We start from the raw sequence: 27,821 nt of genomic DNA, 5'->3' as shown, positions 1-27,821 counted from the left end.
GAAATGTTTGAGCAGCTCAAGAGACAACACGACAGTTGCCGATCACCATATTTTTCAAGGAAAAACAACCAGCAGCAGATGAGCCTACGCTATCAACTTCTCAAGCTGAACCAGAGCCAACCACTTGGTCTACGACTTGCTCTCAGTCACCCAAGCTCTCCGTCATCTCCGTCTCCTGGATCGACATCAAGCCCTGACAACCCCTTGTAATTACCCCTCTGTAATTAAAAATACAGTACTGTAAAATTATAATTTTGCATATGTACTCTTTATTATATACTGTACATTACTCTATACTTTATACATTTATACATATTACTGTAAAGGCTGTATAAACAAAACCATGTACAGTATACTGTACTTTATGGGAGATTTAAGAGATTTTCGCCTTACGTGTTGACTTTAGAACCTAACCCCCGCGTAAGATGCAACTACACTGTATATATTAATTTTTACCCCCCCAAAAACATGCTTCTTTGTATTATACTTTACCTGAGTACAATGTGGGATAAATCCATAGACAAGAAGTCTTTCGTTGTTAAATACAGACTGTATTTGAGCAGGAGCCTCCAATGGCTCTGATGCATTTGCATCAAACTGTTGCCATTTAACAGAGACAGAACTGCATCCTGGAGAAAATATTCTGGATGTCTGGCTTTCTATCTGTGAAAAAAGATGAAAATGAGTTAAATACATTACTCTAATAGGAAAAATATCACAAGAAGGAGTTTTCTTGTCGCTGCACTTCCCTGAGCGATAGTAGCTAGGTTGATGGAAGTATTCTTCTGTTGACCTAGCTGTGTCTACACCAGGGGATTAGGTTGGCATAACTGCAGTGCTCGGGGCATGGATTCTTCATAAGAACATAAGAGCATACATACTGGGTGACACCAAGGGTCCATCTAGCCCAATATCCTCTCTTCCGACAGTGGCCAATGCTAGGTGCCCCCAAGGGAATGAACAGAACAGGTAATCATTAAGTGATCCATCCCTTGTTGCCCATTCCCAGCTTCTGGGAAACAAAGGATAGGGACACCATCCCTGCCCCATCCTGGCTAATAGCCATTGATGGACCTATCCTCCATGAACTTACCTAGTTCTTTTTTGAACCCTGTTATAGTCTTGGCCTTCACAACATCCTCTGGCAAAGAGTTCCACAGACTTACTATGCATTGTGTGAAAAAATACTTCCTTTTGTTTGTTTTAAACCTGCTGCCTATTCATTTCATTTGGTGACCCTTAGATCTTGTGTTATGAGAAAGAGTAAATAACACTTCCTTATTTACTTTCTCCATACCAGTCATCATTTTATAGACCTCTATCATATCCCCCCATAGTCATCTCTTTTCCAAGCTGAAAAGTCCCAGTCTTATTAATCTCTTCTCATACTGAAGCCATTCCATACCCCTAATCATTTTTGTTGTCCTTTTCTGAATCATTTTTGAGATGGGGCCACCACATCTGCACACACTATTCAAGATGTGGGCATACCATGGATTTCTATAGAGGCAATATGATATTTTCTTATTGTTTATCCCTTTCTTAATGATTCCCAACATTCTGCACATTGAGTGGATGTTTTCAGAGAACTATCCACAATGACTCCAAGATCTCTTTCTTGAGTGGAAACAGCTAATTTAGACTCCATCATTTTATATGTATAGTTGGGATTATGTTTTCCAATGTGTATAACTTTGCATTTATCAACAATGAATTTCATCTGGCATTTTGTTGCCCAGTCACCCAGTTTTGAGAGATCTTTTTGTAGCTGTTTGCAGTCTGCCCAGGACTTAACTATCTTGAGTAGTTTTGTATCATCTGCAAATTTTGCCACCTCACTATTTACCCCTTTTTCCAGATCATTTATGAATATGTTGAAATCGATGGGGCCCACTACTATTTACCTCTCTCCATTCTGAGAGCTGACCATTTATTCCTACCCTTTCTTTCCTATCTTTTAACCAGTTACCAATCCATGAGAGAACCTTCCTTCTTACCCAATGACAGCTTACTTTGATTAAGAGCCTTTGGTGAGGGACCTTGTCAAAGGCTTTCTGAAAATGTAAGTATGCTATATCCACTCGATCCCCCTTGTCCACATGCTCGTTGACCTCCTCAAAGAATTCTAGTAGATAGGTGAGGCATGATTTTTCTTTACAAAAAATATGTTGACTCTTCCCCAACAAATTATCTTCATCTATGTGCCTGACAATTTTGCTCTTTACTACAGTTTCAACCAGTTTGTCCAGTACTGAAGTCAGGCTTACCAGTCTAACTGCTGGGATCACCTCTGGAACCCTTTTTAAAAATTGGCATCACGTTAGCTATCCTCCAGTCATTTGGTATGGAGGCTGATTTAAATGATAGGTTATAGACTACAGATAGTAGTTCTGCAATTTCACATTTGAGTTCCTTCAGAACTCTTGGATGAATACGATCTGGTCCTGGTGACTTATTACTGATTAGTTTATCAATTTATTCCAAAACCTCCTCTAATGACACCTCAATCTGGGACAATTCCTCAGATTTGTCACCTAAAAAGAATGGTTCAGGTTTGGGAATCTCGCTCACATCCTCAGCCATGAAGACTGATGCAAAGAATTCATTTAGTTTCTCCACAATGGCCTTATCATCCTTCAGTGCTCCTTTAGCATATCGATTGTCCAGTGGCCCCACTGGTTGTTTAGCAGGTTTCCTGCTTCTGATGTACTTAAAAAAATGTTGCTATTACTTTTTGAGTCTTTGGCTAGCTGTTCTTCAAATTCTTTTTTGGCCTTCATACCCCTGCATGCCGTAGCTACGTTGACTTAAGTTTTAAGTGTAGACCAAGACCTAATCAAGAAGAGTACAATAGAATCTGTTTAAAGTTTAAAGACTTCAAGGAGCAGAGAATCCTCCCTCAAGTGACCCATGTCCCATGCTACAGAGGAAGGCAAAAAACTTCCAGGGCCTCTTCCAATCTGCCTTGGAGGAAAATTCCTTCCCGACCCCAAATATGGCGATCAGCTAAACCCTGAGCATATGGGCAAGATTCACCAGCCAGATACTACAGAAAATTCTTTCCTGGGTAACTCAGATCCCATCCATCAAATATCCCATCCCATATAATATTGGGTGAGATTCTGTGGCCTGCGCTGTGCAGGAGGTCGGACTAGATGATCAGAATGGTCCCTTCTGACCTTAGTATCTATGAATCTATCCCATCTCAGGGGATTAGGCCTATTTACCATGAATATTTAAAGATCAATTAATTACCAAAATCACATTATCCCATCATACCATCTCCTCCATAAACTTATCGACTTTAATCTTAAAGCCAGATAGATTTTTTGCCTCCACTGCTTCCCTTGGAAGGCTATTCCAAAACTTCACTCCTCTGATGGTTAGAAACCTTGGTCTAGTTTGAAGTCTAAACTTCCTGGTGGCCAGTTTATACCCATTTGTTCTTGTGTCCACATTGGTACTGAGTTTAAATAATTCCTCTCCCTCTCCGGTATTTATCCCTCTGATATATTTATAGAGAGTAATCATATCTCCCCTCAACCTTCTTTTAGTTAGGCTAAAGAAGCCAAGCTCCTTTAGTCTCCTTTCATAAGACAAGTTTTCCATTCCTTGGATTATCCTAGTAGCCCTTCTCTGTACCTGTTTCAGTTTGAATTCATCCTTTTTAAACATGGGAGACCAAAACTGCACACAGTATTCCAGTGCCTATCACTAGTGCCTTGTATAACGGTACTAAAACCTCCTTATCCCTACTAGAAATACCTCTCCTGATGCATCCCAAAACCGCATTAGCTTTTTTCACAGCCATATCGCATTGGCAGCTCATAGTCAGCTTATGATCAACCAATACTCCAAGGTCCTTCTCCTCCTCCGTTACTTCTAATTGATGCATCCCCAGCTTATAACTAAAATTCTTGTTATTAATCCCTAAATGCATAACCTTACACTTCTCACTATTAAATTTCATCCTATTACTATTACTCCAGTTTACAAGGTCATCCAGATCCTCCTGTATGATATCCCGATCCTTCTCTGAATTGGCAATACCTCCCAGCTTTGTAACATCTGCAAACTTTATTAGCACACTTCCACTTTTTGTGCCGAGGTCAGTAATAAAAAGATTAAATGAGATTGGTCCCAAAACTGATCCCTGAGGAACTCCACTAGTAACCTCCCTCCAGCCTGACAGTTCACCTTTCAGTAGGACCCGTTGTAGTCTCCCCTTTAACCAATTCCTTATCCACCTTTCAATGTTCAAATTGATACCCATCTTTTCCAATTTAACTAATAATTCCCCATGTGGCACGATATCAAACGCTTTACTGAAATCTAGGGAAATTAGATCCACTGCATTTCCTTTGTCTAAAAAATCTGTTACTTTCTCAAAAAAGGAGATCAGGTTGGTTTGACACGATCTACCTTTTGTAAAACCATGTTGTATTTTGTCCCATTTACCATTGACTTCAATGTCCTTAACTAATTTCTCCTTCAAAATTTTTTCCAGGACCTTGCATACTACAGATGTCAAACTAACAGGTCTGTAGTTACCCGGTTCACTTTTTTTTCCTTTCTTAAAAATAAAAACTATATTAGCAATTCTCCAATCATATGGTACAACTCCTGAGTTTACAGATTCATTAAAAATTCTTGCTAATGGACTTGCAATTTCAGGTACCAATTCCTTTAATATTCTTGGAAGAAGATTATCTGGGCCCCCCGATTTAGTCCCATTAAGCTGTTTGAGTTTCACTTCTACCTCAGATATGGTAATATCTACCTCCATATCTTCATTCCCATTTGTCATGCTACCATGATCCCTAAGATCCTCTTTAGCCTTATTAAGGACTGAGGCAAAGTATTTGTTTAGATATTGGGCTATGCCTAGATTATCCTTAACCTCCACTCCATCCTCAGTGTTTAATGGCCCCACTTCTTCTTTCTTAGTTTTCTTCTTATTTAGATGGCTATAGAACCTTTTACTATTGGTTTTAATTCCCTTTGCAAGTTTCAACTCTACTTGACTTTTAGCCTGTCTCACTTTATCCCTACATGTTCTGACCTCAATAAAGTAACTTTCCTTGCTGATCCCTCCCATCTTCCACTCCCTGTATGCTTTCTGCTTCTTCTTAATCACCTCTCTAAGATGCTCATCCAGCTTGGTCTACAACTCCTGCCTATGAATTTTTTCCCCTTTCTTGGGATACAGGCTTCCGATAGCTTCTGATGCTTTGATTTAAAGTAATCCCAGGCCTCCTCTACCTTTAGATTCATAAATTCTTCAGTCCAATCCACTTCCCTAACTAATTTCCTTAATTTTTGAAAGTCAGCCCTTTTGAAATCAAAAACCCAGTTGCAGATTTATTTTTGTTAATCCTTCCATTCAGTTTGAACTGAATTAGCTCATGATCACTTGAACTAAGATTATCCCCTACAACCATTTCTTCTATGAGGTCCTCACTACTCACCAAAACCAAATCTAAAATGGCATCCCCTCTAGTAGGTTCAGCAACTACTTGATGAAGGAATTCATCAGCTATCGCATCTAGGAAAATCTGAGCCCCATTATTATTACTAGCACTGATCCTCCAGTCTATATCTGGGAAGTTAAAGTCTCCCATGATCACGCAGTTTCCATTAGTATTTACTTTATTAAAAACATTAAAAAGGGCTCTATCCATACCCAAATTAGATCCCGGCGGTCTATAGCACACCCCAAGCACTATCGTAGGGGAGGCTCTACTAGTTTTCTTCCCCAATGCAATTTTTGCTCAGACGGACTCTGTCTTATCCACTGCATCGCTTCTTATTTCTTCACATTCTACCTCATCGATATACAATTCTACTCCACTACCTTTACCTTTATTTCTGTCTTTCCTAAATAGCACATACCCTTCAATACCTGTTGTCCAGTTATGACTACTATTCCACCATGTTTCTGTTATCCCTATAATATCAGGTTTCACTTCCTGCACCAGTAGCTCTAGTTCCTCCATTTTGTTACCTAGGCTCCTCGCACTGGTGTACAAACATCTTAATTTTTGCTGTTTGGCCTCGCTCACATTTTGTACCCTATTAGGCACAGTCATTCTACAGCCAATATAACCTATTAGACTGGTATTCACACTGCCCTTCCTCCTTATATACATTCTCCTACCCACGGCTGTATCCTTCCTTACTTCGTCTTCTTCCCTCTCAATGCTAAAATCCGGCGTGGAGATTACATGGACATCTCCTAACCATCTTCCCCAGATTCCTAGTTTAAAGCTCTCTTAATCAGTTGTGCCAGCCTCCATCCTAGAAGTCTATTTCCTTCCATTGAAAGCCATCAGCATTTCATTTTGGACTGTCAAGAAATTTTTTCTGGAAATGGGTGACCTTAAATCAAGATTGTGGGGCCAAAATTGCTTAACAGACAAGAGTTTTTACCTAATGCAGAATTTTGTGTGATCTATTTACAAAGGATAGAAGCTATTGTAATTAAGTAATGCGAAGGGGAAGGGCAATTAACGTATAAAATAAAGAGACTGCCTAACAAAATGGATGACAAGTCTCAAATAATCTGCAACTTTAAGTGGGGTGGCAGTAGCAAAAAAAGAAAATAGGATTTGATTAACCCATTTTCTCAAGATAAAGGACTTACTGCTAAAAAAATGTTACACCATTGACAGGGTGAAAATTAACTGGAAAAAACAAATAAAAATGAAGGAATAAAACTGCATTTACCTCAAAAACAGGACAAAATTCACAGGCCTGAGAGAAAGCGTGGCATGCACAATTTTAAAATCTCTTTACAACCTTTGTTGCATTTTGCAATATTCTAAAAATTCTAACTTTTCATTTAAAAAAAAAACCTATTTTCTTCAGTTGCCGATATGCAACCATCATAATATAAAAAGATGCACTGCTTCTCTGTTAATTCAGCTTTGCATAAAACTGTCTCTATCCAATCAATAGCATTAGGAAAGGTATGAACTTATCTCTGTTATGTCTCATTCACCATTATTACTTTAACTCAACCAGTTTAATATGTTAACAGTATACTTTGAGGTCCGGTCTATGCTTAAAAGCTACACCAGTATAGTACGTTGGGTGTAATTTTTTTTACTGAAATAGTTATACCATAAGAGCCCTAGCATGGATTCAGTTATACCGGTATAAAGGTAACTTGTAATGGTATCATTATTCCCTTACCCATGTGGGAATAGCTATACCAGTGTAAAGTACTTTAATACCAATATAACTGCATCCACACTAGGGGGGTTGTACCAATAGAGTAAAAGTGGTATAACTTTCTAATGTAGATAAGCCCTGAAAAATCTACACTAGACTTTTGCAACATGTTAGTCAGAACATGTTAGCTAACATCTTTTAACACATCTTTAAATCCTAGTCTAGACAAAGCCTAATTAGAACCTATTAAAGTGCTTATTTTAGTAAGCAGTGGTAATTTCTTTTAAAATCTTTATTTAAAAAAAATCAATGCAGAAAATGATGTTACTGCACTATTAAAGTTATGGAGTCAGGAAATGTTAAAAGTTTCAACAATTTTAGCTACTTTCCCATTCTAAGGCATGCTTTTTATATTAAACAGGAATATATTAAAATTACACATTTCAGAAGAATGAGAGGAATAGACAAAACTGCATATGTGCAAAGTAAATTCTACTGAGGGAATCTCAAATCTGAATTTCCTGGAATTTTTTATTTTAATTGTAGAATGTGGCATTCACTTTTTTGCATTCCATCTATATGTACATGATAAAGACAGCACATTCACAAACCTTATGATCCTCAACACATTGACATTTCATTTCAAGTAAAATGATCAGTGATTTTTAAGTCTGAAGCACAGCACAGTACAACTGTTAATTCATTTTGTACTTACCCAAAACCACATGTAAATAACCTGGTGTGTCTGACATTCTCTTTCACAATTTGGAAGGTCATGCTCTCATTCTGTATGTGCCCATCGGATAGAAGAAGAATGTTACGCTCTCTTTGAGAAGCATACAACAAACTTAAATAACGTAAGGTTTTCCATAAGTCAGTATTTCCCATTGTAGGTGTAGCAGACTAAAGAGAAAAAATAATAAAATGATTATCTGAAAGTTTGGATTTTATTTCTAACTTTCCCCAGAATAAACTATAGTGAAGAGTTAAGTTTTCCTTCCCATGATAAATTTCTCCTGGTTTCCAAGTACAAGTGATTGCTCACTTCTTACATCTGAGCTTGCCTTCTGCCATCCTGTAGTAGTTATTATTTGTATTGTGACAGTGCCTATGAGCCCCAGTCCTGGACCAGAACGCCACTGTGCTAGAAGTTGTACAAACACAGAGCAAAAAGACTATCTCTTCACTCCAGAATTTACAATCTAATCTTCCTTCCAAGATAGTGCCAATTGAATTTGCCTTTCATTGGGATGACCAAGTGCACTGGCATATTCACGTGCTGTCTTCACTGCCAGAAAGATGGTGCTGTGAGAGCAGGGAGGTTCACATGGATGTCTGTACCTTTTCCTGTCCTGCTACAAAGTCACCAGAGGGCAAAGGGAGGGGGCATGACATTTTAAAAGGTACAATTTAGGAGGAACATCAGGAAGATTTCCTGGTAGTCAGATTTATTATGCTGCAGAGAAATTTTCCAAAGGAAGGAGTGGAAGCTCCATCACTTGAGGAGTCATTTAAAATCAGACTGGACAAGATCATAAATAGAGAATAATCCTAAATTTCAGGAAGATCAACTGGATGACCCAATATGACTCTCCCATCTCCAACTTTTATTGTCCTATGACTAACACATACCATGAGTTACCTTAAATTTTCACTGAGCTATAACAGGACATACAACAGAGATGATGCACCTGTTACCAGGGACAATGGACTCTTGGATACTACTGAAACTAAGTCATGGAAGTAATTTAGAAGGTGGCCTCAAATAAAGCCACAAAACAACATTATGGTGGATGTTACATGGAATCCCTGTGGGCAAAGAAACACTCAGTAGCATGCAGAGAAAAACAATTACTTACTATAATAAATTCCTTCCTGCTGCAAGATCACTTTTGATATTCTTTGAATATGAAGAAAATTCTGTGAAATCTGTGGAGTGAAAACTGAAATTAAGCTCTTCCTTTCAACATTAAGTTATATTTCATTAACTTAGGAATGGTGACATTATGCAGTGAATGGTTTCATTTTTACTATTAGAAAAACCACAATAAAAGTATTCTCTCCTAATAAATAATAGAGACCGTCAGGTTTCCAGTTTAATATATTACTGCTTGATGAACATAAAGATAAGGATGACAAGAAAGTAATAAAAGTGAGCATCCAACAAAAGAAAACTTACTCATGCCAAATCTGATAACATTCACTCTCTGTCTAAAACAAGACATAAGTAGAACATGGAGAGCAATCTTCTTTGCTTGTTGCAGTGTTGAACCCTCCATGGAATTGGAGCAGTCTAGACAAATAATAATTTCTTCAGACAGCTGGATTCCTTTAAACTTTGTTTCAAACTTTGGTTGAAATACAAGCATGCATGCCTGAAGAAAGAAGAGTTTGATAATCAACACAATGCACCACTGTTATTTATATAGTGCCAAAAGGGTGCTAAACATTTTACAAAGATCACTATATGTATCTAGGTTTTCATAAGGTCACCCATTATTGTGGCATCTGAGCACAATAAAGCCAAATGTCTCAGGCAGTGGTTTTCACCTGTGGTCTGTGGACCCCGGAGGGTCCGCAGATGGTCTAGTATTTCCAAAGGAGTCTGCACCTCTATTTGAAATTTTTAGGGGTCCACAAATGAAAAAAGGTTGAAAACCACTGGTCTAGAGGTTAGCAAGTGGATTTTTTGTTTGTTTTTGTTAAATCTTGATGAGAGTAGCTCTCCCTGTCCTGTATCCCTAGCTCATCCCTCGTGGGTAAGAAACTCAGTGGGAAGTTTGCAAGTGTTTTCTGTTCCATCTATTTTACTTTTCTGCAATCAGAATGGAGTTGTTTCTCAGAAATAAGAAACAGCCTTATTTTTTAAAAATCATCAACACCATTGTCACTTCATGAGAAGTCCTAGAATTTTAAAAATAAATTTAATTTAAAAGTAAACAATATTTTTCCTGAAGAAAACAGGAGAACAAGTGTGCACTGTATTGCCTTGCACTTGTGATTGGTTAAAAAGTTCAAAAACCTGCATTCTCTAAGCTTATAGAGTGGAAATACAAAAAGAAACCCAGGAATTCAATACAAGTTTATTACAGCAGGTAGCTACTTTGTTATAGAAAAGATTGTATATATTGTTTTAAAATTTTCTCACATATTGGAATCCCTCCCTCCAGTATGATCATGGGTTACCATCTATGGTGTGGTGAGATGAGCGTATTCCATCCTCAGCTGTATCATGAGAGATTGATGCCAGGACTTGAGACAGGCTACAGCTGTGGCCTATTAGGTAACGGAAAGGTGAAACCACCAGCTGTGTTTTATGAACAGAGAGACGATCAAAAGCTAAGGGCTTGTCTACAGTAGAAGTTAATTCGAATTAATGTCTGATGTGCAATTCTAGCGAAATAGCTATTCCTGATTAATTCTTTGCGTGGATGAATTATTCTGAATTTGCTTAATCAACTTCTGTTCCAAAACTGAGTAAGTTCAGAATTCTAGAATAAGAGGATCCACCCAGGGAGTTAATCAGGTATAGCCAATCAGGACAAGCCTAAGGCTTTCAGTGGGACAAGGAGGTGCTCAGTGGAAGGAGATGGAGGAGGAGAGATGACCTTCAAACAGAGAGGAGAGGATTGGAGCCCGGAGAAGGAAACAGGGCACTCTCATTTCCTCCCCACTTAAGGGAAGACTGGGAGTATGTGGCCACCACCTAAGAGGCAAATCTTGATTGACTAATTGTTTGTTTAAACTAAGCAACCCTGATAAAAAGGGAAAAAAATGAGAGATTGAACTCCCCACAAGGAAAACAAACTAAAGAGCTGTTTTGTTCTTTTCTTTATTACTTTCCCCCCTGGCTTAAAAGGATCCATAACTCCAAGGGCTGGAACAGCAAAAGACAGTTACCTGTTCTATAACTGGTGTTCTTCGAGATGTGTTGCTCATGTCCATTCCATATCAGGTGTGTGTGCTCACCACATGCACCGGTGCCAGAAGTTTTTCCCTCAGCAGTATCTGTAGGGGACCGGCTCTAGCGCCCTCTGGAGTGGCGCCCACATGCCGTGGTATAAGGGATGCTGCCGGCTCCCCCCACCCACCCTCAGTTCCAACAGTGGGGAAGGAGGGCGGGTTGTGGAATGGACATGAACAACACATCTCCAAGAACACCAGTTACGGAAAAGGTAGCTGTCTTTTCTTCTTTGAGTGCTTACTCATGTCCATTCCATATTAGGTGACTCCAAAGCAGTACCCCTGGAGGTGGGTAGGAGTTCACAGATGTGTGGATTGCAACACAGCTCTGGCAAACCCAGTGTTGTCCCTGGCCTGCTGAGTGATGGCATAACGAGCAGTAAATGTGTGAACAGAGGACCATGTTGCATCTCTACAGATGTCTTGGATAGGCCGCCAAAGATGCCTGTGCTCTCACTGCGTGGGCTCTGACAATCAGCGGCGGCAGAACCCCTGTCAGGTTGTAACAGGTCCTTATGCATGAGGTGATCCAATTGGAAATCCTGCATGAGGACACCAGGTGACCCCTCATCCTATCTGCTGTAGTGATGAAGAGCTGAGTCCATTTTCAGAAAGGCTTGAAGTAGAAAGCCAAGGTCCTCTGGATGTCCAGGGAGTGAAGACATCTGTCCTCACTGGTCTTGTGTGGTTTGGGACACAACACCGGGAAGAAGATGTCCTGGTTCATATGGAAGGTGGAGACCACCTTTGGCAGGAAGGCCTGGTGGGGCCACAACTGAACCTTATCTTTGTAGAAGACCGTGTACAAGAGGTTCTAAGGTGAAGGCTCTAATTTCAGAGACCCGTCTTGCTGACGTCACCACCACCAGGAACGCGGCCTTCCATGACAGGTGGGCAAGGAAGCGGGAACCCAGTAACTCAAAGGGTGGGCCGGTGAGCCTAGGGAGGACCAAGTTAAGATCCCGCTGTGGGACAGGAGTCCATACCTGTGGGAAGAGTTTCTTGAGCCCTCTCAAGAATCTGACCGTCATGTCATGGGAAAACACAGTCTGTCCTTGGATCAGTGGGTGAAATGTGGAAATGGCCGCTAGATGCACTCTAATGGAAAAGTGTGCCAGGCCCTGGTTCCTCAAATGGAGCAGGTTGTCCAGGACAGCCTGTATGAAAGAATGCGAGGGAGAGATGCCATGCTCAGACGCCCAGAGGGAAAACCTCGTCCTACTCCCCAGGAAGACCTGTTGGACTCCTTCCAAACAGGTCTGTTCCTCTGGATTCAGCCATGCAGCATCCAGGCCGAGAGGTGGAGGGACTCAAGATTGGGGTGGAAGACGGTGGTCCTGTCACAGTAGGTCCAGGAGGTGCCGCTGCCAAGTTCATGAGTGTGCCGAACCAATGTTGGCAAGGCCACGCTGGGACGATCAAAACAACCTGTGCTTTCTCTCTCTTGATCTTTACCAGGACCCTGCTGATGAGTGGAATTGGAGGGAACGCGTATATCAGGCTCCTTGAACACCACAAGAAGGCAGGCATCGGAGAGCAAGCCCTTGCTTAGACCTTGTTGAGAGCAAAACTGGTGGCATTTTCGGTTCTGTCTGCTAGCGAACAGGTCAACTTGGGGAGATCCCTACCTTCAGAAGATCATGCAGGCTACCTCCGGATGGAGCGACCACTCGTGGTGAGAGAAGTCCCTGCTGAGCTGGTCCGCCAGTGTATTCTTGACACCGGGAAGGTGACAAGCTTCCAGGTGGATTTAGTGGCTGAAGCAGAAGTCCCATAGATGGAGCGCCTCCTGACAGAGAGCCAAAGAGCGCGCTCCCCCTTGCCTGTTGATGGGGCTGTATTGTCCGTCAGGACTTGTACCACCTTGCCTGACAGATAGGGCAGGAAAACTCCGCACACCAGCAAGACTGCTCGGAGCTCTTTGACGTTTATGGGGACCACATCCCCTGTGTCTGGAGATTGCTGAGATGAGCACCCCAGCCGAGGTCCAAGGCGTCCGACACCAACTCAATGGAGTGAGGGGGGCTGTCAAACAGAACCCCTTCCAGGACTGTCCTACGATCGGTCCACCATCGCAGCGAGATAAGTATCGCCTGGGGAATGGTAACAATCTTTTCCAGGGGGTCTCTGAACTGGGAATAGACCATCCCCAGCCATTGTTGCAAGGGCCGCATTTGGAGCCTGGAATGATGGACCACATAAGCGCACGCTGCCATGTGACCCAGGAGGCGCAGACAGACCCTGGCTGTAATCAGTGGGAATAAGGAGACTTCCGTGATGAGGTCCATCAAGCTGTGGAACCTTTCCAGCGGCAGGAATACCCTGGCACAGGTCTAGTTGAGGACTGCTCCGATTAACTCTATCCCCTACACTGGCACTAACATCAACTTTTTGTCGTTTACCAGTAGGTCCAGAGAGCGGCACGTGGCCTGAAGCACCGCAACATCCCTTTGGACTTGAGACCTGGAGCTGCCCTTGATAAGCCAGTCAGTCATCGAGGTAGATCTGAATACCCCGGCACCTGAGGCAAGCTGCTACCACCGACATGCACATGGTAAACATTCTCGGTGCTCTCGCCAGGCTGAACAGGAGGACTGCAAAGTAGTAGTGGTGGGGTTCCACCATAAACCAGAGGAAGCAGCTGTCTCCTTGAAAGATCACTATGTGGAAGTATGCATCCTTCAAGTCGAGAGAGGCATACCAGTCGCCTGGATCCAGGGAAGGGATAATAGAAGCCAGGGAAAGCATGCAGAACTTTTAACTTCTTTAGGTACTTGTTGAGGTCTCGCAGGTCCAGGATGGGCCGTAGACTGCCCTTGGCCGTTGGGATTAAAAAGTACTGGGAACAAAACCCCATGTTCCTGTACTCGAGAGGAACTTTTTCCACCGCACCAAGCTGTAGTAACCCCTTTACCTCCTGCGCAAGGAGACTCTCAAGAGAGGGGTCCCTGAAGAGGGACGGGGAAGGCAAGTGGGAAGTGGGGGTTAGAACGGAACTGGAGAGTATAACCCTGTTTCACCATGCTGAGGACCCATCGGTCCGAGGTTATAGCCGTCCAGGCAGGGAGGAAGAGAGAAAGGCAGTTGGAGAACACTGGGAAAGATGGATCCAGGGAATAGTCTGGTAAGTTGCCCTTGGGCGCACCCTCAAAATGATCATTTGGCTCCCTGCTTATTATGGGTCAAGCCCAATTGGACAGAAGGTGGAGGCAGGTGGTTCAGGCGGTGCTTGTAGCCCTTGGCTTGTTTATGGGGCTGGTCCTGCCGAGGCTGACTCCCCTGGCCCTGTGACTGCTGTGGTTTGAACCACTTACGTGCCAGAGCTGGGATGTAGAGACCCAGGGTTTTTAGGGTGGTGCAGGAGTCTCTGAGGCTGTGCAATTTGCTGTCTCAAATAGGGACCACCAGTCAAAGGGCAGGTCCAGCATTGACTGATGAGCCTCGGTGGACAAACCAGAGAGGAGCAGCCAAGAGGTTCGCTGCATGGAGATAGCAGCATCTGACTCCACCTGGAGGGCAGCCCTGGCTGCGGTTGTGCCCGCATTGAGGATCGCTCAGAACTCCTTGGAAGCTTTGGGGAGTGACCCTTCGAACTTGTCCATGGCTTGCCATTGAAGTCATATCGGTAAAGGAGGGCTTGGTGGTTGGCCACTCCTAGCTGAAGGCTGGAAGATGAATAAACCTTACATCCGAAAAGATCCAGCCTCCTTAAGTCTTTATTTCTGGAGGTGGCCCCAGGTTATCCTTGACTCTCCTTGACCACCTCAACCACAAGGGAATTGGGGGCAGGGTGGGAGTATAAGTACTCGTGCCCTTTGATTGGCACGAAGTACTTGCGTTCGGCCCTTTTAGAGACAGGGTCCATGGAAGAGGGGGTCTGCCACAGGGAATTAGTGATCTTAGAAACTCCTTAATGAAGGGGTAAAGCCACCCTGGCAGGGGCTAAGGAGCAGAGGATGTCAAACAGAGAGTCCGAGGGCTCTTCCAATTCCTCTGCCTGAAGCCCCAGGTTAGAATAACCCTCTTCAAAGGTTCCTGGTGCGCTTTGGCGTCATCCTGAGGAACTGGGTGAGGGGGCCCCGTGATAGCCTCATCTGGTGATGACGAGGATGATGCCGGTGCTGTGGGAACCTCCACATCCATTGGTGGTCCAACAGCTTGCTCCCCTGGTCCTCCTGGACCTGCGGGGTTTTACCCCCGAAGTCTCCTGCAAAGGCTGGGTGAACCCCCAAGGGTTCCATGGGTACCATGGCGCTGGGCACTGCGCTTGGGGCCATGAAACAGGTTTTGGTGCTGATAATGTAGTTGGCACCATCGGTACCGGGGCTTGTCCCACAGTCAGGGAACCTCGCTCTGAGCTGGCTACCAGAGGAGCAATCGGTCCCAGGTGACCAGGATCGGGCTAAGCGGTGGCTCTTGTCTGACTGGTGCCGGTTGCTGCATCCCGAAGCTGACCTGTTCGAGTGACACTATGTTGGTGGGGCTCTTGGGGACCGATGGCATTTGGTGGATCTGCGTCAGATACCTGGCGATCCATGCCTCATGCCTCTACCGGTACTGGGACTGAGAGCTACTACAAGCCAGTTGCCGGGAGGATCAAATGAGTAGGGTGACCTTCCTTTTGGAGACGGGTGATGACGGCATGTCATCATGTGTCAACACTATCTCTAGTGCCCTGCATTGCTGGTGTAGGTCTTCTTCAGGTATAGTGAGGAGTTTTGGAATATCATACAACATCCCAAATATACTGCTGTGTTCCTTGAGCTGCGTGAAACATTCTTCAACTGACTGTATTGCACAATCTAGCACCTGGTTAAAGAATTCAACTTTGAATTATTGTTTGGGGTCTCTTATGGAATTATCCTGTGCCTCATAATCAAAATGTCTTCTTCTTCGGTGACTCTTGTATTCTTGAATGGGTGGGAAAATAGCTTCAGTGTGAAGTTCCTCTGCCAACTTCTGTGCACTCTTCAGAACGTTTTGAAATACCTCATCTGACTGCTAAGACTGTAGATATGACTTTGCTTTGTCCAGTTGTTCCATTGCTCCAGATATATCAAGGTCAACACCTTGGAGTCTCTTGCTTACAACATTTAATTTCAAACAGTATGTCATGCCACAACACTAAGCCACATAGAAATTTGAAGTTATGTATGTTTCTGGTGATTCCATTTCCATCTGCCACTGTTCTCCCATAAACAGTTCCTGTCATAGCATTATCCTCCATAATGGCAACGAGGGCATCATCTGTCTTCCCAATTTGGTGTTTGATAGGCTTTATCGCCTCCACTCAACTTTCCCATCATGTGGCACTCACTGGTTTCAGTGTCAGAGAGGATGTTCCTAGATGTCGCTTCAAAATTTGCCATTGATGAGTTGATGCAGAGAAAAATACATAGATGCTTTGAATTACATTAAAAAATTCAGCAGCCTCACTAGAAGCTGATGCTGCATCACTGACCACCAAGTTCAATGAATGAGAACTGCATGGGACAAAAAAATCTTGAGGGGTTAGCTCTCGGATCCATGCTGGCACTCCTCTGTTCTTTCCTCTCATGTTGGCACCATTATCGTAGCCCTGACCTCTCATGTCAGCTATCACAATTCCCTTATCTTCCAGTTTTTTAAGAAGCACATTTGTCAGACCAGCTCCTGTAGTATCATCAATGTCAATAAATTCTAGAAAATGCTCTCTGACAGTCACCACTGCAGAGACATTTTCACTAGGTTCTGTTGTTGTTACTAAATACACCATTAAAGTCATTTGTTCCGTATGGCTCATGTCAGGTGTGCAGTCCAGAATAACAGAGTAATATCTTGCTGACTTCAGATCTTCCACAAACTTCTGTTTGACTTTTGTTGCCAGTAACTGTATGATCTCATTTTGAACTGTTTTTCCAAGGTAGTGGTGTGTGTACATTTCTTGGGTGGTGACTCTTCTTAGATGCTCCTGGAGTACAGCATCAAACTCAGCCATCAGCTCCACAATTTTAAGGACGTTTCCATTATTTGGCACATACAGCTGATCTGAACTGCAACGCAGTGCTCGGTTTTGGGTAGCAAGCATTCTCACAATGGCAATGAGCCTTTTCAGAACATTTTGCCAGTAAAGAGACTCTGATCATCTATGATGACCTTTAACCTTAGTCTCATCTCAAGCTCTTTCCACCTATGGAATGCTCTCTGGTGATTTGCTGCCTTCTCATGGCATGCCAGATTTCTAGCCAGATTTTTCCAGTCCTTTGTTCCTGTAGAATTCAGTGTGACTGGAACATTAGACTCGAAGAGTTTGCAACGAAAACAGTATGTAGCATTCTGGGTTTGGAGTACATAAGCCATGGCCTCTCCACTTTGTCACCATTTGGGATTTCACGCCAGTAATGTGTTGGATGGAAACTTCTATTTTCATTGTCTTTGGGGAACATGAAGTTTTTCAGTTGCTGTGGCCCGTGCAGTACAAGGAAGTCCCTCAAGCTACTGCTCAAGTGGGCCCACAGTCCTGAATCATCTAGACTTAAGGAACCAAACTCAGCAGCAGCTGTTTCTTGCGCCTCCACCACACTCTTCTCTGATCTACACTTTTCTTCAGGAATGTGCATGGTTACATCCATTTGAGATGGAGATATGGACGCTGCAGTAGCTGCCAGGTCACCTGCACTCTAACTGGAAGATCAGACATCTCCTGACCATTCACATCCTCACTGGGGCCGGAAGGCTCACTGAACATTTGTGTCTACAGGAGAGCTCCTTCCTGCTTAGATAGAAAAGCTTCCTTTGCTTGCTTTCTTTTTCTGAATGCTGCCCCAGCGCGGCGTTTTCTTTTTTCACTCATGACTGCTGTTCTGTGCCAGCTATAGTGGCTCTCAACACTCAATTGAAGGGGACAAATAAGCAGGCTGGTAGCAGGGCCTGAGTGAGGGAAGATATCAGCATCTTAAGGGCCTAACTGGCTCCTACTACTTCAGCTGATTGCCTGTTCTCCTCAAGTGGGTTCAGGGAAGCAGCAGGAAACAGGAAGCTCCCTGAGAAGCTGGTGTTAATCAGGCCAGGCTCCTGCGGGTGCTAGAGAGGTACATAATAGGCTCCTCCTCCTCTCTCTCCCTGCAGCTCCTGCTGCTTTCTGTTAATCCCTCTCACCTTTTCTCCTGCCTGCCTGTTATATCTCTTGTGCTCTCCTTCCTCCAGCACAGCACTCCACCATCTCTGTGCATCTAGAGCAGAGAGAATACATATGCACCAGCAGCAAACACAATTTTCTACACTCTGGGTCCTAGTGGTGCCCTCCCACAGTCTGGCACCTGAGATGGCTGCCTCAGTTCGCCTCATGGTAAGGCCAGCCCTGCGTGGACAGCACCGGCGGAGCACTGCGCACAGAGGCCACAGTGCTCGGTGCGGAGTCGGACCGCTGCTCCGGTGCTGGAGTGAGTGCCGACTCCATTAGGAGCACTCTTAGACGGATATCGTGCTCCTTCTTCGTCCTAGGTTTGAAGGACTTGCAGGTATGGCACTTGCCGCTTATGTGCCCCTCACCTAAGTACCTTAGGCAGTTGGTATGGGGATCACTGACAGGCATAGGCTGTTTGCAGTGATCACAGGGCTTAAAGCCTGGCGACCAGGGCATGCCTCGACCCCCAGCTGGGTCCCGTTTGGGACTAACATAGTGTTTGAGAACTACTACTAAGGGTAACTAAGAAAACTACTATGTATAACTATTTTACAGGATTTCAAAGTTTGCAAGAACAGAGAAGGAATCAATGGTAGCTGAAGCAGCAGACATTCCAGCACCATCACTGGTGGCAAGAAGAAACTGAGAGTGGGGGGATCTGGCGGCGCCCCTTATACTGTGCCATGCGGGTGCCACTCCAGAGGGTGCCAGAGCCAGTCCCCCACGGATATTGCTGAGGGAAAAACTTCCGGCACTGGTGCATGTGGCGAGCACACACACCTAATATGGAATGGACATGAGCGAATACTCGAAGAAGAACCTTATATTTTGGTTCACCTTTCACCTCTGGTTGAATCACTGTAGCATTTTCTTCTTCTTAAGATGGAATATTCAGCTCTGAAAAGGATCATCAGTGAATAGAATGCTCTAAAGGTGGCAATATACCAGCACTCCTAATTATAGAGATAAATAGCAAATATCACACACAAGTGTAAGAGATTAGACAGTGTCAATCTTAAACATTTTTGACAACTCTCTCTTTATCTGGAGTCACACATTTTAAGATGCATCTTTTATCTTCTCCTTTCTTTGTGTGCTCCAAATTTTTATAACTAAAATCTGTTTTTATATGTGGTATTAGTAAAATACTTTGTTTTTAAATGCTTTTGATAAACCAGAATTTCAGATATTGTTCTTACAGATGCAAATACAAATGCAATTTGCAATACAAATATTTTGATTTCCATACTTTCTACTGTGCAGGTCAAATCCCTTAAAATAGAACCTATGCAGTACCTTTAAATAGTTTCTTGAGTGTGTGCAGTTATAGCCTGTACATTCAGTACACAATGACCCCTTTGTTGCTGATCTCTGCTACAGCTTCTGTGCCGTGATCCTGAATGCCAGCTTTCCTCTGGATGTGACATTTCCAAAGGACATACCAGGTGCCATCTGACATTCCTGGAGATGCATTTTTCCCCACATACCTACTACATCAGTCAAATGATGCAGTTAAGGAAGACGCTTTGTTTTAATTGATACCTATATTTTATTATTTTCCCCCCAAAGTATTTTTCTTTAAGGCTGCCCACTCATTGAAGCTACATATTTCCAGACTCATCCAACAATTATCAGTTCATTTTAACTCCTGCAAAGAATACAGGAGTACTGATGCAATAGGAAAAATAGGAGTTGCAGTGTCAATAGTGGAGTCACATCCCTCTGAAATATATGTATGACTGCACAACTAGTCCAAGAAAAGTGTGCTCAAACAGAAGTAGGGATAATCAGAAATATTAATAATGAATTGTCTGTGATATAATTTGTGCTTAGAAATTTGTTATAGTGTTATTTATGACAATAAGCCTCAGTCCAGCAAATACAGTTCAAAGTGACCAGTCCTTTGAGTAAATTTAAGCTTGTGTGTGCTTGTTTGCAGGACTGGGACTTATATCAGAAAGATTCTGTGGAAAGTTCAACTAAAATAAAAGGTAGAATTATGAAAATTCCATTTCAATGGAACTATGTCCTGATATGAACTATTACTAATTTGTACTTGCAGGCTGCAAAGATGCAAATACAGTAGTTGCATATTTTAGCTCCCTCCTCAAGACATTTTGGGTGAAATCCTGGCCCCACTGAAGTCAATGGGAGTTTTCTCATTGCTTTTAAAGGGGCCAGCATTTCACCCCTCATCTTGCAGTACTTTTTTCCCCACTAAACTTGGCAAATATGGCTGCATTTATGTTCTGTGCACTGTGAAATATATAACTTTCTTCAGATTTAAATCTGAGTAGAAATCTTTTCTTTATATAATTCTAAAGACCAACAGGAAAATGCTTCAAATTAACAGTTAAGGAGATAATTTGTTGCTATTGTGCGTGTGCTTTAATACTGTACAGAAGAAAACTTAGCTATAGACATTTTTTCAATGTACCTGCTTTATAATGTTTTAAAGTGTACTTTAAAGTTAAAGACCAAAAAGGGTGGAGCACTTGCTAAATAAAATACGAAAGCAAACTGAAGGGAAAGGGTCACATAGATCAATTAGATGAATGACTGTACAGAGTGAATTTGTTAAACTGATCAAAAAGACATTACCACAAGTAAGTCAGGTACAAAGTGTATATTCATGACAATTACGCAGAAATACTGTCCCATAATCTTTTTTGCTCTTTAACATTGATGGCTTATATTTCTTTAAATTTTTCCAAAGTACAAAACTAAACATATCAGGCCAAATTCTGGTCTGACTTACTCTCCACTAAAGTCAATAGGATTTATATGAGCAGTACGTCCTGGCAGAATTTAGCCAATCCATTAGTTGATAATACATAGTAGAAGTAGCAGTTCTACCTCACTCTCTTTGTTTGAATGCTTCTCTACCCACATTCTGGGTAGATATACTTGAGAAATCCAGATTTCTAGAGCAAAGCCACTGGTGTCCAAGGAATTGTTCTCCACAGTCCTGATTACGACTTTGCAGTCTGTTTTCCAGAGAGTAAAAAGCAGACATTTATCAATTTCTGCCAAAATAGCATTCAATTGTACAAAACTGCATGCTTTTAAGAAAAACTCAGGCTTGAAGATGTAAGATTAAGTATGAGATGTCCTGAAGTTTTTTTTACCATTAAGATGGTTTTCATTTAAAAATATATATATTATATATATTATATATATATATTATATATATAATATATAATATATATAAAGTGACATGCACTTTTCTAAATGTATTTTAAGATTAAAAGACTTCCATTCTAAAAAGTGCACATAAAAAAAATAATTTGATATAAGGAAATGGAATTACCAGTTTACATGAGTCCTATATAAACACCATATGCGATTTATTTTAAAAATATAAAAGGGTCCTTTTAAAATACAAGACATAAGCTCTAAAACAGAAAAATAGTTGCAAGAAGATTTACTTACCTTTATTTTAAGTGTATGCGTCCAACTATGAATGCGTTCAATACTGTATGGCATTTCAATAGACATGGCCATACAGAATCCACTAAAAAAAGAAAAAACAAATTGACACACAAGACAGTTTTGGAGAAGATGATATTTGGCATGTATACCATGCTTCCTCCATCAGAACACATCAGTCTCTGTTTCCTATGCTTCGCAGCTCTTAGGGCAGTAGTTCTCAAAACTTTTGTACTGGTGAACCCTTTCACAAAGGAAGCCTCTGAGTGTGACCCCCTCCTTATAAATTTAAAACACTTTTTTATATATTTAACACCATTATAAATGCTGGATGCAAAGCGGGGTTTGGGGTGGATACTGACAGCTCACGACTCCCCATGTAATACCCTTGCGACCCCCTGAGGGGTCCTGACCCCCAGTTTGAGAATCCCTGTCTTAGGGTAAAGGCAATAAGCAGTGCACGACTTGTAGACTCAGACTTCAAGGTCAGAAGGGACCATCATGATCATCTAATCTGACCTCCTTGCTTTCTTCTGCCCCATGCTTCCCTTGCAAAAATTTCTATCCCCAAGACACTCCAAACAGCGGATCATAGATACATGGATTTTTAAGGACAGAAGAGGCCATGAGATCATCTAGTCTGAACTTTGGTATAAAACAGACCATAGAATTTTACCCAATTACTCCTGTAATAAGCCCAGTAATTCGTGTATGAATATAGAGTACCTTCCTGAAAAACATCCATTTCCTTTGGTAGATTAGCTATAGGAACAATCACCCGCACTGTTAAAAAAAATTGTGCTTTATTTCTAATTTGAATTTGTCCAGCTTTAACTTCCAGCCATTGGTTCTTTTTATGTCTTTTTGCCACCTTTGGTACCTGGTATTTTCTCACCATGAAGGTACTTACACACCATGATCAAACCATCACTTGCTCATGTATCTGATATGCTAAACAGATTGTGCTTTTTAAGTCTTTCACAATATGGCATTTTTCTAACCCTCAAATAATTTTTGTGGCTCTTCTCTGTACCCTCCCCAATTTTTCCAACATCCTTTAAAAATATGAACACCATAGGAGGGTTGCCAGTAAGTGCTCAGCACCCACCATTTTTGCCCTGTGGGTGCTCCAGCCCCTCAGCCTATGGATTAGTCCTTTTTGCCACAACATTGTGTGCATACATGTACATGGGCATTATGTAGTTTCCAACACTGAAAATTCAGTTCCTGGAGTAGCACAAGTACCCATTAAAGCTCTTACTGCTTCTACTAGTAGAATAGCTCATGAATAGGAGCGAGTGGATATCTGCAGAGGCATTGCATGAAGTAGAACTATAAAATTATCCATTTCTCAAGAAGTATTAAATTATCAGAAAAAAATTCACAATTTGAAATATAATTTAAAAAAATTATTAAAAATGTTAATGAAAAGAAAAAGCTAACCATCAGTTCAATTTAAGAAGTACACTTTCAGATAGTGCAGGCCCAAGGGATCAGGTTTTGTGATGCAAAGTTTTTATAAAACCTGGTATTGAGAGGAATGTTTTCAGGAAACAAACAATCCAAAATATTCAATGAAGTGGGGTGGAGATGGAATTTGCCTAAAAATTATTGCCGTGTAGTGTTTGTAACCCAAATAGAGCAGCAGTTTTGAATCAAAATTAAAAAGTCTTTTCATCATGCAACCTGAATGAAATGCCATAAACCGCACATAAATGGTGAAAATTAAATTTTACACACTGCTTCACATTTAAGAATTAAGGTGTTAGTAACAAAAATAAGGAAACTATTTAAAATCTTTTTTGACTATCAAATATCTCATTAAATGTTACGTACCCCTTTTTTGTTCCTATTTGCTTAACACAAACCTTCTTTACTGTATCCTATACAAAATAAAAAACTATAAATATATCATTGTTATGAAATATACAGATCTTAGTGCCACTCTTGCTTTTATTAGAAAAGCAACTGTAGCACAACACCCAGCAATTTTTTCAGCTTCTTTCACTTTCAGTGGTTAACTCTTTCCTCAATATGCGAGTATAACATATGGGAATTGTACATACATATGGGAAGGAGAATAAGCTTGATGATATTTAAAAAGGGAAAACATACTAAGTCATTTGTCCCTTCTTGCAAACTGTTCTCTGTGGGCAAACCTCTATGCCCACATGGATCATCACTGAAGTCAAGTGTAGGGGGCCACCTACACAAAGTAGCCAGCCTATAGGCCAGACCTTAATTACTAACACTGCTACATTTACTCATGTTTTAAACCAGTGGTTCTCAACCTTTTCCATCCTGGAATTCCTTTCCCTATGCTAGGCCTTCATCCCATGTAGTCAGGACCACTTTCCTTTTAACAATATGGGCAGGCTGGTCACAATACCCAGGTTGTGAACCTTGTCTGAGAGCTATTGTTTCGAGTAGATTCAGGCAGGCATCACTACATTGATTTATTTTTTGTTTTGGTTCACATTTTTGGAGGCTCTTGCTTTTAGCCATAAGAGTTAGAATCAATTTTAAATGAAATGGTAAGAAACATGTAAAAAGATAAGAAAGGGAGGATGGTTGCAACTCCCCTCAAACTTGTTGTGGAATCACCACCCTTAGAGGAGTACTTCTGCTTCAAACCAAGAAGATGCTACTTTAAGTTTATACTTTAAATGCACAAACTTCTGTGTTTTCATTTAAGGCTTTATCTTGTTGCCAAGGAGCCACAGCAGCAGGCATTTGAAAAATAACATAGCCATTCTGAAAACTAAGCTCAGTGATGTAGGTGACTTTGATAAGAATTGTAGTTTTAGGTGGTAAGTTTCCAACACTTACAATAAGAACATCCTAGAAAAGAGATGCTTGCTTTAATCTGCATATTTAAACTATATTTTCCAAAGCAATAAATCATTTGCTTTGTCATGTACAGAAAACAAAGACTAGTTTTCTATATTTCTTCAGAGAAGTGGCTTGAAGAAAACTAATTATGGTGATAAAGGGCAAGAAGTTATGCTGTTTTAACAATTTACTAAAAAATTCCTGTCTGGACAAAACTCATCAGTAGTATCTATGCATAAATCAATATTTTACAGAGAGAGTTCAAACTGTTTTTTAAAAGAGGATTTTACGGAGAGTTGGCAAAATCTAGTTTCTTTAGGATGTACAGCAGATATTTTTGACTAATTTCCTGAAATGATCAAATGTGCAGACTAAATAATTTCCATTATTTAAAAACAAACAAAACAAAACAAAAAATCCTTCCCATTAAAGGCATGATTCTGCAACAATTCCAATGGGACTACTCTCATGCGTAAAGTGAAGTACATGTGTATTTTTGGGGTTGGGGATCAATGTCATAAACTTGATTTGTTTGATATCTGACTTCAGCAACTAATATACAATGTGACCAATCTGGGGATTCTAAAATGCATAGTAAACCATGACATTCAACATACAGGGGCATCCTGGTCCATCAAGTAAGCTCCATCACCTCAACTGATTGCATCTCTATATTCCTTATGTGCTTGTTCCTTTTCTTTAACCTGCAAAAGATTGCTCCAAAATCAGTAAATTAACTATTTTTATATGGAACACAGTTAACTACTTTCTCTCAGTTAACCAAGAGTCATTTAGTGGTACACCATCAACTCAAAATCTAGTTAAGTGACAATAGTATAAAATCAGAGTGAGAGTAGTAGTAACACTAATGTTGTGTGTCTTCGCTCATTAATGCTTCGAATTTTGGGATTGAAAGCACTATTGAAGAGCGAAATATTAAATCATCTTACCTTTCCAACAACATGTTTCCCATTGATGAAAGCCTCAAATCCACATCCAAAGGAAAGACATATTTTGCCTCAATGGAATTATCATTCTGATTGGTGTATGTCTGAAACACTACTACCTGAAATAGAGAAATGGATCTCTTTTATAATCCTATTAAGTGAAAAAAAATGATAAAAAAAGCAACAGGTAGTGAGTATATCTTCGCATAGGTCATTCTGCACTAGTGGTTTTGGTTTAAATTCATTATTTTAAATTTAACAGCATAAATGTATTATTATGTTTCACACTACAAAATGTTGCTAGGAGGCAGAGTGCAACTTGGTTTATCTTTCTGAAGCCCTATTTGTACACAAATACCTCAAACACACATACATATAGTGATTGTAGCAAATCTACCGGTGCTTGGGGGAATGGACGGTTCAGGAAACCGGTAATGGAATATCGAGTCTTTCATCTCTAGGTCACCAATTCAAATCTCCTCCAAGTGAAGAGTAAATAAAAATCATTTCCATCTGCGGCTATATGAAAATCCTAACTTTACAAATATCACCAATCTGGTGTCTACAGGATAGGGGTCCACACCACAGAAACCACCACTGCAAATGTGCTGGTAGCCTCAAGACTGAAGGACTGAGTAGGCAGGAAGGCAGATAGTCCAACCAGGTTAAGCTTTGCTGACATGGCTACTTGGGAAACCTGTGCTGTCTCTCCAGGAACAATACCTGTTCTGTACATGGAGAATTTCAGTCTTCAGTGCCAGCGGTTCCTGCTGAATTTATGCCCACCTGTTCCTCTCTGCACTCCCTATCTATGTCCCCACAAAGTCCTGAGACCTTCTCATCAACCACTGCCTGGCACATCCAAGATGCCATTCATCAGTCCTGAGCAGGAAGCTGGATGGGGAAATCTCTGCAAATGTGGGGCCTTTTTCCAGTCCCTTGTCTGTTCATGCACCTGGGCACAGTTCCTCTGGACCGTGTCCACTGACTCCTTAGACTCCTCGGAGCAGTGGACATGGTCTAGGGCAGTGGTTCTCAAACTAGGGCCGCCGCTTGTTCAGAGAAAGCCCCTGGTGGGCCGGGCCAGTTTGTTTACCTGCCGTGTCCACAGGTTCGGCCAATCGCAGCTCCTACTGGCCGCGGTTCGCCACTCCAGGCCAATGGGGGCAGCAGGAAGGGCAGCCAGCACATCCCTCGGCCCACGCCACTTCCCAAAGCCCCCATTGGCCTGGAGCAGCGAACCGCGGCCAGTGGGAGCCGCAATCGGCCAAACCTGCAGACGCGGCAGGTAAAGCCAGGGGCTTTCCCTTCCCTGAACAAGTGGCGGCCCTAGTTTGAGAACCACTCGTCCACGGTTCTCTGCTGGTTGTAACCCCCTGGATCCGTTGTTTTGATCCTGGACCTCCATCCCTTTTTTTCATTTTTTGCCCCCATGTTTGGGGCCTCTCCCTCATCCGTGAGGGTGGGCCTTTCATTATTTTGGGAAGCTCAACGCACCAATCCTACTTATCAAATTGGCAGGCAAGAAAGCCCCTTAAAAAAAAAAAAAAGGCGTATTCCATTGCAGCAACTTTCTTCCTGGCAATGATTTAACCACATATAGGCAGAAAATTTTTTCTGAAATATGGAATTACAAAAATTCACTGATCTTTTCATTGCCCAAAGAACTTACAAATAAAACTTGTCTGCTTACCTTTAAAAATTAAAAATACTTTGAATTAATGTCAGGACCTGTAAGAGACTGACCTTCATTTAGAGACTGAGTTATCTATTTTTCTAAAAGTGACTCAACAGTACATAACAATTTGAATTAATTCTCAGTAGTCAGTTGCTGAAAAGTTGAGCTAACAATAAACAGTGCACTGTACCTGTGCTATGAATTCTATTATCCTCCCCTTCATATGAATATCTTCAAGAGGGACTGGGTTTCCAGATGTGTCCTGAAGACCAGTTTTCACATAGTTTAAAAGATTTACACTTGGTAATGTATAGTCTAAACATAAAAAATTGAAGAAAGGTTAGTGTTTTGGTTTGGGGTTTTGGGTGGTGGTGATGGTGGTGGGTAATAGCCAATCCCACACACCAATGGCTATTTGGCCCATGTTTACAACTGTAATTCATCATACATGGATTAAAAATAATACTCAGTGTCTGTTATGAATTCCCACAATGGTATTGTTCTATTGCTGCGATAAAGGTTGTCTGAGAGATCATGAGTTGATGACAGGTCTTTCATAAGACCTTTGTTTAGCCCTTAGGGAGTAAAATGTGAATTCTTTAACGAGCATCTGATGACTTATGCAAGAATACTT

General features: G+C 41.6%; 1 protein-coding gene across 1 annotated transcript in view; it reads right to left on the bottom strand.

Moving 5' to 3' along the window:
• Nucleotides 1-27,821, bottom strand: part of PARP4 (poly(ADP-ribose) polymerase family member 4) — a 103,756-nt gene that overhangs the window by 31,558 nt on the left and 44,377 nt on the right. The window contains 14 exon segments of the mRNA XM_043505061.1: nucleotides 493-663; nucleotides 7,502-7,505; nucleotides 7,889-8,076; nucleotides 9,033-9,049; nucleotides 9,052-9,102; nucleotides 9,353-9,548; nucleotides 21,158-21,295; nucleotides 21,734-21,815; nucleotides 23,567-23,613; nucleotides 24,407-24,571; nucleotides 25,180-25,266; nucleotides 25,513-25,559; nucleotides 25,562-25,628; nucleotides 27,378-27,502. Coding sequence (XP_043360996.1) covers nucleotides 493-663; nucleotides 7,502-7,505; nucleotides 7,889-8,076; nucleotides 9,033-9,049; nucleotides 9,052-9,102; nucleotides 9,353-9,548; nucleotides 21,158-21,295; nucleotides 21,734-21,815; nucleotides 23,567-23,613; nucleotides 24,407-24,571; nucleotides 25,180-25,266; nucleotides 25,513-25,559; nucleotides 25,562-25,628; nucleotides 27,378-27,502 — 1,385 coding nt within the window.

Source organism: Dermochelys coriacea, chromosome 1 (genome assembly GCF_009764565.3).
Source record: "Dermochelys coriacea isolate rDerCor1 chromosome 1, rDerCor1.pri.v4, whole genome shotgun sequence".
NCBI lineage: Eukaryota > Metazoa > Chordata > Testudines > Dermochelyidae > Dermochelys > Dermochelys coriacea.
The sequence above is the reverse complement of the archived record's forward strand: the minus strand, read 5'-3'. Positions and strand labels throughout refer to the sequence as shown.